Source organism: Myotis yumanensis, unplaced genomic scaffold, assembly GCF_028538775.1.
Source record: "Myotis yumanensis isolate MYYU_CA2020_CCGP unplaced genomic scaffold, mMyoYum1.0.hap1 SCAF_20, whole genome shotgun sequence".
In the NCBI taxonomy this organism is placed as follows: domain Eukaryota; kingdom Metazoa; phylum Chordata; class Mammalia; order Chiroptera; family Vespertilionidae; genus Myotis; species Myotis yumanensis.
In genome coordinates this window covers 5928688-5947428 of record NW_027223771.1, presented here as the reverse complement: position 1 = coordinate 5947428, position 18741 = coordinate 5928688, and the positions used below count along the sequence as shown (strand labels likewise).

Here is an 18741-nt window from a genome sequence, read left to right as displayed (position 1 = left end):
TTTCTATCTGCAGATCTATTAGTGAATGCAGTGCAGACTGTTCGTCCATCCTGTCTCTAATTCCCTGCTCTTTTCCATAACCATCTATTGCTTTTCCATAGTCTAATTGTGTCACACACCTCTCTTCCCAGCCATCACAGGCCTGAAACACCTGCTATTGTGTTGTTTCACAGTAATAGTGTCAGGTCAACACCAACCTTTGATTTTCTTCTCTCAGTTGTCACACCTCGGTTATTTTCATGTACATCCAGGGCCTTTGAGCTTGGGCATCACACTGTGGCCTTGACCTAGAGAGAACCAGGGAGCTGTCCGTTAACTGTGGTCACAGCCTCCACACCATCCGCCTTTTCCAGTGACCGGCTGTTGCTGCCTCAGGTGCTGTCATGTACGGAGCTTAGCAGTTCCCCGCTCAGCAGGAGAGGATTCTGAGCGGCACTGCCCTCCGGGGGGGACGGTGCAGTATGTGCTGTGTTTCGTCTTCACCTCCACAGCAGTGTAGTTCCATGTTAGTGTGCACACAGCACATAGGACCTGTGTGTGTGTAGACCTCCACACGGTGTCGGGGACTCATTCAGCTTCTGGTCCTTTCCGGTTCCCAGTTCATTCGCTGAAAAGCACTCGCACCCTGGGATCCCCTACGCACAGCTCGGTGCCTCTCTGCTTTTCCCTCGGCAGGGATGTCCTTCCCGGTGACACCGCATGTGTCCCTCAGGGAGCCCCACCCCCTGAGGTGACCAGGACAGGTGTTGTGGCCCCCCTGGTGCAGACCAGGAAACCCAGGCCACTTACCCAGGTTTGACCAGCAGGCAGAGGGCAGAGCTGGGATTCAGACTCAGGTCTTTGGCCGCCTCACAGGTGCGCCTCGGAGCCCCAGCTGTGACCTGGCCGGCTCCGTCGCGCGGCCGTCGGAGCCAGACAGTGAGTGTTCTCTCCCCTACAGGCTTCATCCCTCCTCCTCTCATCTTCGGGGCCGGCATCGACTCCACCTGCCTGTTCTGGAGCACGTTCTGCGGGGAGCAGGGCGCCTGCGTCCTCTACGACAACGTGGTCTACCGCCACCTGTACGTCAGCATCGCCATCGCGCTCAAGTCCTTCGCCTTCCTGCTCTACACCACCACCTGGCAGTGCCTGCGGAAGAACTACAAACGCTACATCAAGAACCACGAGGGCGGCCTGAGCACCAGTGAGTTCTTTGCCTCTACTCTGACCCTAGACAATCTGGGGAGGGACCCCATGCCCGCCAGCCAGACGCATAGGACAAAGTTTATCTATAACCTCGAAGACCACGAGTGGTGCGAGAACATGGAGTCCGTTCTATAGTGACTCAGGGGGCGAACTCTGTCTAGCAATCAAAGGGTCATTTTCCTACAAAAAGAAAAAAGGTTTCCAAAAACCACACACACACGCACACACACGCACACACACACAGGACTTTATCCTTTTCTCCAAATCAGAGCCAGACGGCATTCAGAATGAGAGCTTGGGACCACGTGTCTGACGCGTGACCTACCTGCTCTGGGATCCAGCGCGGGGTCTCGGGATGCCGACAGCTGCAAGCAACGGGCACTGCCAAGTTCAGGGAACAGTGGTGGCCAGCTCGGAGGACGGACATTCCTGAACACACATACAGCATACAGACAAAAGACAACTATTTTTAAAGAAAGTCTACTAAAACCACACGTTGACAACATGGCCAGGAAAAGCACTAGTGACACCCCGGGCCCCTCCTCCCGTGGGGGCGGGAGCCTGCAGGCGGGAGGAGGGCAGCCTCCCCCACTCTAACTTTCGCAATATGGGTCACTGTGTAGACGCCTCACCCGGTCTGCATGAGGTTCAAGGCCCGAGCTCTCTCAGCGATGCTAACGGGTGATCCGTGCTGGAGTCTGTAATTGGCACCTCTCACCAGCTCCATTTCCATGTTCACGACCGAGGGCCCGAGGGGCCGGGTGCAGGGCCAGCACCTCGCCTGCCCCCGGAGCGCCTCCCAGGGGCGGGGCCCAGCCCCGCAGAGCGACCTCAGGAAGCAGGGGCCTCACTGGCTATGACTGGCTTCTCTCAGAGCCGGTGAAACCCAACCCAGCCCAAGTCATTTGCTTACATTTGCCAAACATTTTGCCATTTTTTTTAAAAAAATAATGCAATGCCTATGAATTTCCAACTGTTGTATGTATAACCCTCTGATACTATTTTTAACGACTGAACCTGTGTTACCCTCCAGTCACTGACACAGTTCTTAGGCCGGATTTCCTACGCTGGTGGCTTTCACTTTCTCCCTTTTTTAATGCACCAAAAATACAATGTGATTCAAGGGATGAGATGAATCTATTGTAATTTTTTTATCATTTTACCCTCATTCGGACATTGTGCAAAAACAAGACTTTACAATGTGTGACAAGTAGAGAAAAAGTGCTTGAGAGCGTGGCTGTGCAGCCGCCTCTGGAGGAGCCCCGTGGGAGACAAAGGGAGGCCATGCGATGAGCTGCAGATCCGCCTCCCGCTCTCTCCCCGGTTCCGTGACGCCTGTCACAGAGGCCGCTGTGTGTGTGCTCCATGTCCCGCGAGGCGCTCAGGCCGCCCGTGGAGGAGACACGCGTGGGTGTGGGCCTGTCCTCTGGGGAGTGTGGTCATGAATAAGCCCACAGGCTCCTGGACGCTACTGCATGTCCAGCGCACTGGTGTCAGGGTCGCCCTTGAACTAAGAGGCGTGTGTGCGTGTGTGTGAGCTGACAACCTCGAACAGCTCACAGCGGCCCTGTCGCCGTCTGGGTAAGAGTCATAGGAAAACCTCTTGCAGCAGGAGACTGGGCCTTCGGGGGCCATTCCCAGAACTGTCGGGACAGAGCTGTGTCAGCTCACGCACACGCACACGCACACGCACAGCCCAGGTTACTGACCTGTCCTCCTTCCTCCGTGACCTTTGTCCGGGCTGACCTCGACCCTGGCAAGGACTCAAAGGTTGGTTGCTCGCTTTGCTTTTCTGCCTCAGGTACATAGTTGCAGTCACACAGAAGGAAAAAATAAAAGATTAATGAAAGAATCGGGGAGGAAAAGGGTGTTGTGCCCATTTTTTAACAAGCACCGTGCAGGGGGCGGCTTGAGGGACAGCCCAGGCCAAGAGAGCTGGTGCGGGGTGCGGGGTCCGCTGCCTGGGTGCGGGGTCTCCAGGGCCAGCCATCTGGGGCAGGATGCTTCGAAACGGCCTTTTCCCCTGGAGCCTGTCTGTCTGTCCTGGTTCACTCACCAATGTGTAACCAGCAAGAGGTTGTGTTGTTCTCCAGCTAATTCATAAAATCTAATGTGGCTCAAAAGTAATCATCAAGGCAGTGCTGATTAAAGTGCATTTCCTGTTCACATTGCGCTGCCAGCTGCTGCCGTGTGCATGCACTTTGGGGGACACCCTATGACCCTATGCAGGCTGTCACTCCAGAGGCCCCGCGACCACGCTGTGCAGCTGGGAGTTTTGTCTGGAAAAGGTGTTGCTGATGGGTTGCCGCCCCCTCAGGTACCACCAGCTGCCCACGCGAGGCGCACTCACAGAAGCCCATGACCTGGCATTTCACGGAGCTGTTGGCTTCTTTTTTTTTTTTTTTTAAGTTTTTGAAAACTCCTTGCATTTTGGGGTTTTTCCCTACGATTTTAGGATGAATGGGAGCGAAGGAAAACAACTCCGGACTCAGTGTTAGCAACCACTGGATGGAAATGTAAAGGGCTCAGTGTGCCACCTTTGAGAATGTTAATTCCTCAGATGCTGCGGGAAGAAAGCCTAGCGTAGCGTAGCGTACACACGCTTCTCTTTGTGCTACAAAGAGCCGTGGACACACACTGCCAGCCCAGCCCGTGGCTGGCTGTCTGGTTTCGAGTGGCATTTCTGAATGAAAAGATTTCCTGGTCAGACTCCATGGGTCCAGTAGAAACAGACACGCCAGGGACTGACAGCCTAGACCGAGAATGCCAGGGCCCTCCCTCTGCCGCCCCCAGCGCCCCAGCATCCTAGCCGAGCGAGCCTGGGATGGATGGAACTCCTCGCTGCACCTTCTGACAGGTTTTAACTCCTGACCATAAGCCCAGACGTGATTCCTGCAGAGGAAGTACACACGTTCTTAAGACTCTCTCTTGGCAAAGGAGGGGGGCGGGGGAGTGGGGAGGACCTGCTTGCTGCCTTCCTTCAACCCAGACTGTGCGCTTGCCCCCTGCTCCACGCCTCCCAGGGAGCTGGGACGCCCCTGGGACCTGTCGCTGCAGACGGCCACAGCGGCCCCCTCTCAGGGCCCGAGGAGTCTGCTCGTGCCTAACAGGCAAATAAAGAGGGAAAACCTAGAGCTTCCGCGGAGCCTGTCACACTCTGTCCTCTGAGTAGGAAGGAAGGCGTGTGCGCGCTCCATGCACCCGCTGCCCTCGCCTCCTTGCAGCGCAAAGCGTCCTCTAGAGACGGTTTCTGAGGTTGGTCGGCGGCAGCCCACAGGTTCACACCCCGACCCCACCTCCCTGCCTCCAGGAGGGGCCTGGAGCTGCCCCTGCCTCAGGCGCCGATTCCCCCTCCGCCTGCTGCACGGACATGGGAAAAGCAGGTATCTGTCGAGCAGCACATATCGGACACACAGTAGGGCTTCAGTGCTCCTCTGAGTCTACCCACCACCCTCTCAAGGGCCTCCCCTCAGCCACAACCTGGTCACACTCTAGGCGAGAATCCAGCTTTCCCGAGAGAGGGTGCTCCTGACATTAAATTCCACCTGGAAACCTCACTGGGGCGTAACTATCACCCGTATCTTCTCGTCCATGGCCCTGGCCCCTCCCTGCTCGGTCCGGGCTCTGAGCAGCTGCAGGGCTGACTCATCTCAGAGCCACTGGCCCCGAGGAAGCCTTTGGTCCCAGTCCCGCTGGGAACGACGGGGCTCCGGCTGGGACAGCAGAGAAGGGCCTTCTGTCCGGATGCCGCTGCCCGGCATCACCGGGCACCTCCTGCGTGTGCACAGCGACCCCACATCCCACTCCCCACCCCGGTCGGTGACTCAGGGCTGGGCCATCACAGCAGGGACGGCCCGAGTCAGAAAGCCTAACGGGACTCGGAAAAGCAGACGCCCGGACCTCAGAGACCTGTGCTGCCGTGGAGACGGACACACCACTCAGAGCACCGGGTGGCGGCTCCACGTCCTCACCCAGGATGTTTTCCCGTTGATTCTTAGAGTGGAAGGGGGGTGGGGGAGAGAGAAACATCGATGTGAGAGAGACATCAATTGGCTGCCTCCCGCACGTGCCCCCACCAGGCCCGGGGATCCAGCCTGCAACCAAGGTACATGCCCTTGACCAGATCGAACCTGAGACCCTGCAGTCCATGGGCCGGCGCTCTAACCACTGAGCAAACCGGCCAGGACCAGCTTGAAGTTTCCTAAGCACATACACATTCCTTTATGAGAATGTGGCTCTGGACCAGATATAAAGGTTTAAAACAAACAAAACAAAACAAAACAAGGTCCTGTCTGCTACGACGTCACAGTTCAATGAGCCACAGAGAACTGAACACAAACAAAAGGAACAGAACAGTACAAAGACGGGGGTCTGTCTGTCTGGGGGCAGGAAGGGCTGTGTGATTCGTGGCTGTGAGTTCTGCTCATGATGTGGAGAATCAGGCAGGCCTGGGGGGTCTAGAAACCAGGACGAAAGAGCAGAGGTGCCTGCCCCTGTGGAGCAAGAGTTCCCACGCCCCGTGCGGGCCGGGAGAGCATTCGAGGTGCCCAGAGCATTGAGATGGGATCAGGGAGTGGCCGCAGGCGGTGCGGACGGGGCTGGGCCGCTCCAGGGAAGCCGCCTCCACACAGGCGGGGCCTGAGGCAGCGTGTGGGGGCCTGGGCAGCCGAGGTCGTGGCGGGGAGGGTCCCAGCCAGGTGACCTCCAGCTCTGACCTTCCTGAAGCCAGGGTCTAGCTCGGGGACCCCGTCTCCCGAGAGTGAGGTAAGTGGCCGCTCTTGCCAGGGTTTCTCCTCCTATTGTAAGAGGCGGGAAGGGGCGAGGGAGGAAAGTGTAGACGCCAGAGAAGGAGGAGCGGATGGAGCTATTGATGAGCATGTCCCATCCCGCCCGCCTGCCCGCAGCATCGGCCCCATAAGCGGGAGGTGGTCATCGCTAATAAAAACTGATCACGGTCACTGACGTTTATCTAGCGCTTCCCATCTCACCGCCTGCATCAGCTCGTGGGTCCCCAACGGTGGCCTGAGTCAGGAGCTGTTAGGAATGTCGGCCTGTGAGAGGAACGCGAGGCCTGAGAAGCTTCCCGAAGGGGCTCGAGGTCGCAAGGCAGACGGGGACTCAGCCCAGGTCTACGAGCCCCGAGCCCACGCTCTTCTCCTGGGCACTCACCCCGGCTTGGCAAGACGGAGGGACCCTCCCCTCCTGCAGGAAATCTCTGCTCCGATGGGCTGTGGGGCACACACACCCGCCCAGGCCCCCGGTGCAACCCTCAGGGCCTGTGTCTCCCCCGCAGAGCCCAGAAGCCGACAGGCGAGAGGGGAGGCGGGAGATTTCTCCCTTCTGAGCAGCGAGGTGCAGGGAGTCGCCCTCAGAAAGGTCTCGGTGCCGGGCCCCAGCTCCACGCAAACCCCAGACCTCCCCTGCCTGGTGTCACCAGGGGTCACTCCCCTGACCTCAGGGGCGCGGCGCTGGCCGGGCCTCGGACACCGACGCCGGCCCCTGCTTGCCGGCCTCACTCCATGAGCAGATGCTGGGCGTTTGGAAACAGTCTTTAGCCATTTCGCTGTCTGCGTGAACGGCTCAGGCCAACACTCAGTGGTGGAGGATTACCTTAAGGGAAGTATTCAGAATTTATGCTACAGTCCTTATTACCAGGGGCCACTGGGACCCCGTGGCCCATTTCCTGGCGGGTTAGCGTCCCGCAGGCTGAGGCTGCACCGCCGTAACATCCCCCAGATACGTGTTTCTTAACCTCAGGCCGACGCACAGCAGACAAGCTCCCATGAGGAGAGAGCGGCCGCACTGGCTGTGGACTCAGGTCACAGAGGGGCTGGACGTGAGCCGCGTAGGAAGTGTCCCGACCAGACAAGCCCATGTAGCACATCAGCTGGACTCCAGTCCCGCACGTGACGGGGAAGGGGCTGGAGACTCGAGCCGTGGACAGCCGGTGCCCAGGTGCCGGTGCCGTGAGCCCGTGCTCCCCGCAGCGGCCTCGCAGCAGCCCCATAGGAAGGCGGCATTTTCCCACCGTGCGACCTGCCCACTCAGGCGCAGTGAACCCCAGCTCCCGCGGTCACGGAGCTCGTGACAGAGTCCCCGAGAGCCACCGCCAGGCCCGTCCGACTCCTGACCCCGCGCTTTCTGCTCCATCACGAGGGGACACAGAGCAAGCGGACAGGTGACAGGGCAGGGGACACACGGCCACCAACACGGGGGCACGGCGCTGAGGAACGTCAATGAGGCCAGCGGGGCACCCACGACCAGGAAACACCGCCCCCCGCCCCCCGCCAGCCCCCCGAAGTCTAGACTTTCGCAGAGAAGCAAGCCCAGAGCCGGGGGAGAAAACCTCAGCAACATGTTGCCTATGGACACAGGAATCTACAACAAAAACTCCTTTTTACTTTAGTCAATAAACGTCGGAACGCTCAAAAAACACTCCCTCCTCCCACCCTGGCCGAATCCGCCACTGGACGACCCTCCGCCTCATTCATTCTGTGCACAAGCGCCCCTGCGTCCATCCCAGCCCCCTAACTCCCTGCCCCCCAGGACCTGGGGCAGAACCCCGACTGTAAGAACGTGAGCCTGGGAGGGACGGGCTGCTCTGTAGGCCAGACCTCAGCGGCCACGTCCTGAGGACCTCGGTGCGTGTCCACACTGCCCCCTGGCGTCCCGGGTCGGAGCCTGCAGGACAAGTGAACGGGCAGGGATTTCGGGGGCCGCTGTGCCCACCTCAGTGAGCCCCACGCAGCTTGTAAGCCAGCCGGGGGCGAGCAGGTTCCCCGTTCCCTGTAAGGAGGCCAGGGCTCACTGGTGGGCTTGAAGCCTGCGCTCCAAGGTCATGGTCCCTCGGCCGCGGGAATGCCTGTGGCTGCTGGTCCTGAGGCTGCAGGAGAGCCCACAGGGGGCGCGGTGTCTTCTCGGGCCCGGCCGCCCCTTCCGTGGCGATGACAGTGACGCCTCGCAAGGCCCGTCACTGCCGATTCACGTGGGAGGAGGATGCGTCCCTGACTGGGTGTCATCTCTCCCTCCCCTGTGGGCACCGCTGCGCAGGTGAACACGCTCAGGAAGGTCTCCGTGCTCGGCCCCTATGTCCTTGGGGTCACACAGCGAAACCCAGCCTTTCACTGACACGGCTTCCATCTTCTCCATCCCTGGAAAGCCACGTGCTGGTGTGTAAGCCTCAAACATAGGAGCCCGGCCGGTGTGGCTCAGTGGTTGAGCGTGGACCTAGGAACCAGGAGGTCAGGGTCCCATTCCCGGTCAGGACACAGGCCCGGGTTGCAGGCTCCGTCCCTAGTGGGGGGCGTGCAGGAGGCAGCTGATGAGTGATTCTCTCTCATCACGGATGTTTCTCTCTCTCCCCTCTCCCTTCCTCTCTGACATCAGTGAATAGATATATATGTTCAAGTAGGAGAACCAGAAAAGACCGACCTCTCTTCTCCTCTGGCTCTTCCTCCCCCTCAGGCACCGAGTACCGGGACATGGAGACCGAGAAAGCCGGGCCCGGGTCCCAGTCGCCTTCGGAAGACTCCTTTGTGAGAAGCTGAGGGCCCACCCGGCCCTGTCTCTGCAGCAGCCGCCGCCGCCGCCCACACACCCACAGACGCGGGCGACTGAGCGAGCTCCGCCTGCCCTGAGCCCGGGGCCGTGCCCAGCCGGTGCCCAGCCCTCCGAGCGGCTGGGCCAGGAGGCCTCCACACCCTCCCAGCAGGCACGTTCCGTGGGTCACGGGAGAGGAACGGTGCCCTGGCCCCGTCTCCCTTCGGTGGCGCCCGCGAGGAGCACCCGCTGACACGCTTGAGCAAACCCCCTCCGGATGCCTCCCGCCCCGGGCACCCAACGGCTCTTCCCGAATCCCCGAGGCCGGATGCCCATCGGGGCCCAGGGTCCCCGTGTCCGGGAGGGAGGGGCGCACGCTCCGTAGATGCTGAGTGTGCTGGTCTGTATTTTTGCAGCTTCTATTTTCTAGATGAGCCGTTTAGAGAGACGTGATGTCAAGTACGTGCTGTACGACTGCTGACAATTATATTAAAAGCACTATTTTACTTCTTCCTCGGCCTCTATTCTCTTCTGTGTCCGTGGCTAGAACGACCTTAACAGGTTCCTTAGACCAGTGGTTCTCAACCTGTGGGTCGCGCCCCCTTTGGGGGTCGAACGACCCTTTCACAGGGGTCGCCTAAGACCATCCTGCATATCAGATATTGACATGACGATTCATCACAGTAGCAACATTACAGTTATGAAGTAGCAACAAAAACAATTTTATGGTTGGGGCACAACATGAGGAACCATATTGAAAGGGCCAGAAGGTTGAGAACCGCTGGATTAGCGGAAGGCGCGCTCCTAAAAGGCTGCTGGCTGTGCGGGCGCCGTGCTCCTGGCCTGTGAACGTTCCAGAGAGCACGGGGTCGGGAGTCAGAACAGACCTGGGTCTGCATCCTCCCTGGGCCCGTGCTCCTGGCGTGGCGCCCAGCGAGTGATCGGCCTGCTCCGAGCCGTCTGTCAGATGCGCACACCGACCCCTGGGCTACACGGGGTGACAAGCCATCACCGGGTGTTCCTTTCCGATTGGCCCCGTCTCCAACCCCAGGAGCGCAGGGGCCACTGTACCTCGGGCGAGGCCCACAGTGCAACGCATGGCGTCCAGTGGGCGCTCACACACTCTGAATGAATGAATGAATGAATGAGGAACAAGGAGCCGCAGACCCATCAGCCTGTGGGTGGAGTCCCGGCCACTCCCAGTCCTCACCAGGCCTCTCCCCAATCACCTCGCTTCCCCACATCACCAGGTCCCAGGACCCCCCACCTCCTCCTGTGGACAAGCCGGTCAGGGAGACGCCCGGCCCCCACATGCTGGGCAGACCGGAGCCCAGGACTCATGTCTTCTGGGCCTAAGACCTCAGTCGGCCCCTCCTCTTACTGGGCAGCCCTGGCCTCGGGCCCCCTCACTGCCCGGCCCCTCCAGCCTGGACCTGGCTCCCGACAGCCCCGCAACCTTGGCAGCTGAGCTCATCTGAGATCAAAGCGTGTCCAGCGACCATCACGTGAACATGGCACCCGCCAGCCGACATGCCTCTCAGCTCCGGGGCGGGTGGGGTCAGGGGTCAGGGGTCAGCGGTCAGGGAGAGGTGGGCTTGGGCCAGATACCTGTTTTAAGCCCTATTACCTGCCTGTCGGGATCTCGGGGACTTTTTTTTTTCCAGCCTGGCCCTGTTATTTATGTGTTTGTTTACTTTTCTTGCAAAGCAACATGATTTATTCTCTCCGGCGTAACACCCCCAAGAAAACGCAATTTCAACACTTGCCATCCTAATGGGGAAGATGCTGAAGCAGCAGGAAGACCTGGCGGCTCCTGGGGGCGCGGGGGGTGGGGGGGAGCGGGCCTCACTGGCCTGGAGATCCAGGGGGAGGCGGAGGAGGAGGGAGGAAGGGCTGTCGCTTAGGGCGCTGGTGCTTGGGGTCCCCACTGCCCCCCGGCTTCTCATCCACAGTCTCATTTCCTTTCTCTCGCAACCTCTTCCCTCACGAAGGTGGTCCATTTATCAACAACTGACTCCATTTTACCTTCGCTTCGCAAAGACGTGCGCTTTCTTATTTGGAGTCAACAGATTCGTCCTTGGGTATTTAAGCGGGTCCCTGGGAGCCGATCACACAGGCTGTTCGCCCAACGCGGGGGGAGCAGGCTGCTGAGGTTAAACTCCAGACACCCCGTCCCCAACACCCTCTCGGCGGCCACGCCCACAGGCTTGGATCCCGACCTAGACACCCTGCTTGACCCTCTCCTCAGTCTGTGAAGGGGCTGGTCACGCGGCCCCGCATGTGGCTGCACCCCAATACGAACAGCCTGTGTCTGTGGCCGTGGAGGTGAGTGAAACCACCGCCCCTCCCACCTCGCAGGCGCCTGCTGCTTTTTCTCTTCAGCCTCTGCGACCAGGGAGCTGCTGCCAGACGCCGGTTTCTAACCCTCAGAGAAATGCCCGCAGTCAGCTCACATGGCGGAGACGGACTCCCTGTCCAGAGGGCACATCAGGTCCCTTCACCTTTGCGAGTCCCACGGGGCCAGGAACAGAACGCACGAGCCTGTGTCTCCTGGGCCCCCGAGGAGGGCTTCCCGGGTTCCAGGAGTATCTCCATGGCTCCCCGCTTCTTTGGATTAAGGATGAAATAAACCCGCCCATCCACCCGAACACAAAGGCAGGGGCAGAGGCATGGATCTGTGTGACCAGCAATGAAGAGAACAGCCGCGGACACTCGCCATGACAGGACAGAAGCCACGGCCTCTGGAAAAGCACGTTTCCCATGAGGCTCCTCCACGTCCCCTGTCGCTGAGAGCTCGGCCACCGTCTGCAGGTGCGACGACAGGATGGACAGCCCGCCCGCAGGTGTGTACCCGGCTCAGCAGCGGCACCTCATCGCTCCCCACGTGCTCAACTGGCCCCCAAGACGACCCTTCAGGTTCTTTGGGGAGATGTTCTGTCTTGAGGCAACTGTATTTTCAGAGTAAAATCATGCTCATTACAGGTTGGAAAAAAAAAAAAAAAAAGAGCCCCGAGCCCAGCCCACGTGGCTCAGTGGGTGAGCGTCGACCTATGAACCAGGAGGTCACAGTTGGATTCCCGGTCAGGGCACATGCCCAGGTTGTGGGCTTGATCCCCAGTAGGGGACGTGCAGGAGGCAGCCGATCCGTGATTCTCTCTCATCCTTAATGTTTCTATCTCTCGCTCCCTCTCCCTTCTGCTCTGAAGTCAATTAAATTATATCTTTTTAAAAAGCGACAGGAGGATAGTAACAGCGTCCCGGGCACCAGGCCACACTATTGACACATGCAGCTCCTCATTCCAGCCTTGCAGACACCCCGGGAAACAGGAGCCATTTCACACCAGCCTGCTGGCCTGGGGCTGACTCCGGTCCCGGCTGCCCATCTCAACCACCACGCTTCCCACGTCAACAGGGTGAAGGGAAGCACGCCCACTCCCCAGAGAGAGTAAGGACTGGGGTCCCAGAAGCATAAGGCCCAGCAAGCACGTTGCCAGGTCACCCAAAGGAGAACTAAACGTGTCACCGAGCGAACACGCGTGGGCAAGTCATCATCTCTGCCATCGTCTCCCGGGACAAGGAGATGTGCCGTCCCATTTGCACCCCCTGAAAGTACACGCGGGAGAAGCAGTCACCCGTCGGCAGATCACCAGAATTAAGCTGGAAGAATGGCGTCCAATGGCTGATTGGATTCACAGGAGACATTTATTCCCCGGAGCTATTTCAGAAACGCTTCTCCAAGCCGAATCCTATTTTTTAAAAGCTTGTACTCTGAATTCACGTTATATGTTAATTCCCTTAGAAAACCATCATGCGTCCCATCATGCGCCCCAGCCCTCTAGACGCCAGGGACCCCTCTCCGAGAAGCAGCCACGACGGCGGTTTTAGGAAACCACCCAGGGACACAGGCCTCTTGAACTCTGCGTAAGAACAGATCTACTTGGGAAATGTCTCAGCTATGTTTCCTGGTCTGAGAATTTTATTTTAAATAGGAGCAAAGAATGTGATATAATGTGGTCACTTCACAAATTTAAATAACCTAGGAACCAGGAGGTCACGGTTCGATTCCCGGTCAGGGCACATGCCCGGGTTGCAGGCTCGATCCCCAGTGTGGAGCGGCAGCCGATCCATGATTCTCTCTCATCATGGATGTTTCTCTCTCTCTCTCTCTCTCTCTCTCTCTCCCTCCCTCTCTGAAATCAATAAAAATATTTTAAAAAAAAATAAAATAAAACTTGAGTTGACAAACTCTCATTCTCATGAATTCCACACAACTAATAAGGATCCCTGGGGTCTAACTATATGGGCCCTGCGGGATAAAGGATTTTTTTCGTCTTTGGAGGGCGCCCAGTATGCTAACTGTCGTTATACTTATGGATGAGGCTTAAGTCTTCATTTCCAAGCCTTTGCCTGCTGCTTGCCCCTCCCACAGCCTCGGGACACCTGGGGTCTGCGAGTCACACAGCTCTTCACTTGCGAGTGGTGGCCGTCTACCTCGGCGAGCGCAGCGCGTGCGTCGCCTGAAATCCTTCTGTGCGGGAGAGATAAGGGAGGCATAAAACTTCATTCCACCCGCGGAGAAGCCCGAGGACAAGAGGCATCTCTCCCAGTCGTGGCCCCTTCACTCCTGCCTCCGAGGAAGTAAAACCATCTGGTTGGTGAGATCCAAGACGGTTGCCCGACTGAGAGGGAGACAAGCTTGCACCAACCCATCATGGCCACACGTTCACATGCGTGGAGAGAAATCACGCCAAGCTCCTGCGTGAATGCGGAGGCCCAGTGTCGGCGGCACATGTGAAAGGCCCTGAGAGTGTAGACCGAGGTTAACTTTGAGCATTTCCAGCCACATACAGATGGCCCAAGCAAGTTCATCCATCACCTAATCTGTTAAGACTAAAGCTGAAAAGTACAACCAATTAGTACTATGCTCAACTCTTTGGAAGATCATTTTCTGATCTTTCTAAATATTTACCTGAAATGAACTTTGGGTATTAGATTCTTATCTGTATTTTTTTAAATAAATAAATAAGGTGACCAATTCTGCAGACTAGTGTAAACGGCCCATCTTGGTGACTACGCCAGGAGTAGTTGTGTGTACGTATCAACAATGGGTGAGTTGAAACCTTCAATAAAACCTTCACCTCACACCCGTCAGAATGACTGTCAATGAATCAACAAACAAGTGTTGGCAAAGATGTAAAGAAAAGGGAACCATCTGTTCATGGGATTGTACGTTGGCACGGCCACTACGGAAAACAGTATGGAGGATACTCAAAAAATATATGTTAATAGAAGTAACACACGACCCAGCATTCCTCTTCTGGGTATGTAGCTCAAGAAATCCAAAATAATTCAAAAAGATGTACCATCCCTATGTTCACTACAGGATTATTTGCAGTAGCCAAAATATGTAAGCAACCTAAGTGTCCATGGGTAGACCATTGGATTAAGAAGATGTGGTACAGCTATACAATGGAATATCACTTGGCCATAAAAAAAGGAATGAAATCCTACCACTCAGGACAATATGAATGAACCTAGAGGGTACTGTGCTAAGTGAAATAAGTCAGACAGGGAGAGACAAATACCATATGATTTCACTTACAGTTGGAATCTAAAAAACAAAACAGATGGCCCTAGCAAGTTTGGCTCAGTGGATCGAGCGTGGGCCTGCAGACCAAAGGGTCCCAGGTTCCATTCTGTTCAAGGGCACAGACCTCGGTTGCAGGCTCCTCCCTGGCCCGGGCCCTGGTCAGGGCTCCTGCAGGAGGCAACCAACCGATGTGTTTCTCTCACATCGATGTTTCTCTCTGTTGTCTTTCCTTCTCTCTTCCACTCTCTCTCTCTAAAAATCAATGGGAAATATCCTCAGGTGAGGATTAAAAAAATAATACTAATAGTAAATAAAAAAATAAAAAACAAAATTAATGAACAAAACAGAAACTGAGTCACAGATGAGAGAACACAGTGCCAGAGGAAAGGGGCTTTGGGAATTTCAAGCCACATACAAATGTACCCTTGGAATACGGCAAAACTCTGAAACCGTGAAGGGATTAAGAAGCAGAAATTGGTGGTTACAGAACAGCCCCTGGATATAAAGTACAGGATAGGGAACGGAGTCAATAATATCATCATAACCGTGCATGGTGTCAGGTGGGTACTAGACTTAGGACCACTTCCTAAGTTACCCAATGTCTAACCACTCTGCTGTACACCTGAAACTAGTATAATATTGACTGTCAACTGTAAGCAAAACATTTTTAAATGAAAAAAAACAACAACAACACAAACACACTTGTGACACCATCTTCAAAGACAAAGGCAATCACTTGAAAAAGAAAGAGTATAGCCGAAACCGGTTTGGCTCAGTGGATAGAGCGTCAGCTTGCGGACTGAAAGGTCCCAGGTTCGATTCTGGTCAAGGGCATGTACCTGAGTTGCGGGCACATCCCCAATAGGAGATGTGCAGGAGGCAGCTGATCGATGTTTCTCTCTCATCGATGTTTCTAACTCTCTATCCCTCTCCCTTCCTCTCTGTAAAAAAATCAATAGAATATATTAAAAAAAAAAAAAAGAAAGAAAAAGAAAGAGTATTGGCATATTCCAAGACTGGTTGACTAAACGCTTGAAAAATATGATTCTCCCCCAGTGATTTCAATGATCCAAGAAAACATCAGTAGAGCTTTCTATGGAATTTCACAAACTGGTTATAAAATTCAAATGAAAGAGTTTGAGAAAAGCCACGGTGATCCAGAACATGAAAATAAGAACGAATCACGGAGGAGGAGTTCTCCAAGTGACCGCATTGGCGAAGCTCTGGTGTTTGGACCAGAGAGACGGGGGCTCAGAGCAGCACCCGGGGACAGACGCTCACTTGGGAACTTAGAATTTATTCAAGGAAAGCCTTTCAAATCACCGGGAAACACTGGACCGGAAGTTGCGCCAATGCAGTGACGGCGAACCTTTTGAGCTCGGCGTGTCAGCATTTTGAAAAACCCTAACTTAACTCTGGTGCCGTGTCACATAGAGAAATATTTTTGATATTTGCAACCATAGTAAAACAAAGACTTATAGTTTTGATATTTATTTTATATCTTTAAATGACATTTAACAAAGAAAAATCAACCAAAAAAATGAGTTTGCGTGTCACCTCGGACACGCGTGTCATAGGTTTGCCATCACTGGTTTGGAGAGATGAACTGAAAATTACTGGCTCGCTGCCTCTCACCAATGAGAAATACAAATCCCACGTGGTATACGTGGCTAAATGTGTTTAAAAACGATCAAGATTCAGGAAAAACAGAACACATTTGTGGTTTGGGGATTTTTCTACCAAGTTCCAAAATACAGGAATCCCTGAGTCAAAGGATTGATAGATTTGACAACTTCAAAACTGAAATATCAATATAACCTAGAACAGCACACATGCCTGCCTTCTCCCAATTACCCTCAGGGCTCACCCCACAGATCGCCTGGAACGCACCCCTCCAAGCACAGGAGACCACGGCCCCGCCTGCGAACAGCCCCGCACCCACAGGCTCACCGGGCGCAGCTTCCACAAGTGAAGTGGAACCATGTGTCATGCCAGGTGGCGGGAGGGGGCGCCCTGGGGTGCAGGAGCCTCTGTTCTTCCTGTCGCACTGCCCTTCCCTCACAACGCAGAGGCCCCCAGAGGGCAGCGCAGACATCGCAACAGCAGCTGTCACTTCCTGAGGCTCAGTCATGCCACAGCTGCCTTCCTGGGGGTTTCAGATCTAATCCCACAGCCACTCACCTTTTCCAGAAAAGGACAGGCCCTCTCTGTCCCTGGGAAGAAAGGGTGGCGCTGGAGTCCCAGCCTCCACGCTGTGACTTCTGTCTCCACCAGAGGGCGCTGGCCTCCCCTTTTCTGGTCTTAGTTGGGAGAATGGCCTCAGTAGCTGGTTTTAATGATTATAGGTTGTGGTTGTGGGATCGGTAACACCCGTGAGGTTCTTCCCGGATACTGTCCATTCCAGTATGACCAGGACGGCCAGCTCCTGAGAAGGTCCTACAGCGCCGGCCACAGCAGCACCTGTCCCTCCTGCTATGGGCTCTGCTGGGCACAGGTACCTGGTGAGTCCCGGGACGTCCTTGTCACGAAGGGATAAGCTTTCCCAGAGATTGTGGCATCTGGGGGAGCTGCCAGAGGCACAGATAAACCCCCTGGTGGAGGCTTCCTGAGACTGGCTCACACTCGGTGTCAAAGGGTCAGAAATGGTGGTGGCAGCAACAGCAGCGTGGAGAGCAGGAAGTGTCAGCCGGAACACCACTCATTAAATGTCCCGGGTCTAGGGCAATGCCAGCTCAGAGACGGAACTTCAGAGTCTCAGGTTGGATTCCCACTCAAAGCACGTACCTGGGTTGCAGGTTCGATCCCCAGCCCCGGTCGGAGCACATTCAGGGGGCAACCAATATATGTCTCTCACACAGATGTATGTATCTCTCTCTCTCTCTCTCTCTCTCTCTCTCTCTCTCTCTCCCTCCCTCTCTCTCTCTCTCTCTCTCTCTCTCTCTCTCTCTCTCTCTCTCTCTCGTCCCTCCCTCCCTCCCACTCTGTCTAAAAAAACATCAATGGAAAAAAATACCCTCAGGTGAGGATTAACAAACCAAAAGAAAGAATAAAGCACTGATACAAGTTACAACATGGATGAGCCTTGAAAACATTATGTTACATGAAAAAAGGCAGACACAAAAGGCCACATTAATATGATTCCGTTTATGTGAAATATCAAGAAGAGGAAAATCCAGAGACAAGATGCACGTGAGTGGCTGCCAGGGACTGGGAAGCGGGCGAGCACTGGGCAGGTGACAGCTATGGATGTGGAGTTTCTTTTGGGAATGTTTTATGATGTTTGTTATGGATGTACAACTGCAAACATGCCAAGTGTCATCGAACTGCATACTTTAAACGGATGAACTGCAATATGTGGATTAAAGCCATTTAAAAAATTCCGGGATGCAACCTCCATAAATATTTGCTAAATTTATATACATGCACACTGACACACTATGCATTAACATTTTAAATACATTCTTTTTTTAAATTATGATTGATTTTAGAGAGGAAGGGAGAGGGAACGAAAGAGAAAAACATAAATGATGAGAGAATCATGGATCAGCTGCCTCCTGCACGCCCCACACTGGGGATGGGCCCACAACCCGGGCATGTGCCCTTGATCACAATCGAACTCGGGACCCTTCAGTCCGCAGGCCGACGCTCTATCCACTGAGCCACACCAGCTAGGGCCATATGAAGTACATTCTAACAAACACAGACACTAAGTTTTTATGGGCTGAGTTGAAAATAAAGTTTTGATATTTTGTGTCTGTGAGCAGCGGCGGCGCACAAGGCTGTGGAGCCGAGCCAGGCTGTGCACAGCGCCTCTGCTCCTCCCCGCGCAGCAAGCAGATTCCCAGGCTGCGGGGGTGGGGAGAGGCCCACGCGAGCCCCAGGGTTTTCTGACAGTTACCATCTATCGAAAAAAAAAAAAAAAAAAAAAAAGAAATGCCCCAGCCGGTTAAACGATCAAGAACTGTTAGCACTGTTTACCTTTGAAAACTTCAGGCTTTGGACCTAAAAAATAGACTGCAATGTTAACTGCTATTCACAAGATAATTAGAGCAGTTCTAGAAAAATATCAATTTCCCAGCGCAGCGAGGCGTGGAAGGGGGTGCGTGCACTTTGCACGTTTTGCTCAGGGCGGGGAAGGTGTGTGCACAGCCTCGCTGGGCCCGTGGCATTGGGGGTTGAGGCCTTGGGGAGAGCGTGGGGCCCTGGGCGCCTGAAGGGACGGCCCGCGGACGGAGGCCAGAGAGCGGGGAGGGAAGAGGCCTGCGGACCCTCTTTTTGGCCTGGAGGTTCTGCAGGATCGCTGACCCTTCACCAAAGACAGTCACTGGGGAGCAGAGAGCAGAGGAGGAAGGCTGTGGGAGGAGCTACCAGTTCAACTGGGAGCGGGGTTATCAAACCTCTTGGAGGGAAGACAACTCCGTCATCCA

The 18741-nt window shown here is 55.3% G+C and overlaps 1 protein-coding gene across 2 annotated transcripts in view; it reads left to right on the top strand.

The window, feature by feature from the left end:
* The window catches only part of SLCO3A1 (solute carrier organic anion transporter family member 3A1), a 155530-nt gene extending 146293 nt beyond the window's left edge, over positions 1-9237 (top strand). Inside the window, exons 10-11 of one of the 2 annotated variants that reach the window (XM_070400307.1) lie at positions 941-1183; positions 8650-9237. In XM_070400307.1, coding sequence (XP_070256408.1) covers positions 941-1183; positions 8650-8732 — 326 coding nt within the window. In that variant the 3' untranslated portion in view covers positions 8733-9237. Of the gene's footprint in view, positions 1-940; positions 2316-8649 lie in introns of those variants that run through there. The other variant, XM_070400306.1, reaches the window with a different exon arrangement.
* Positions 9238-18741: the final 9504 nt, after the last annotated feature.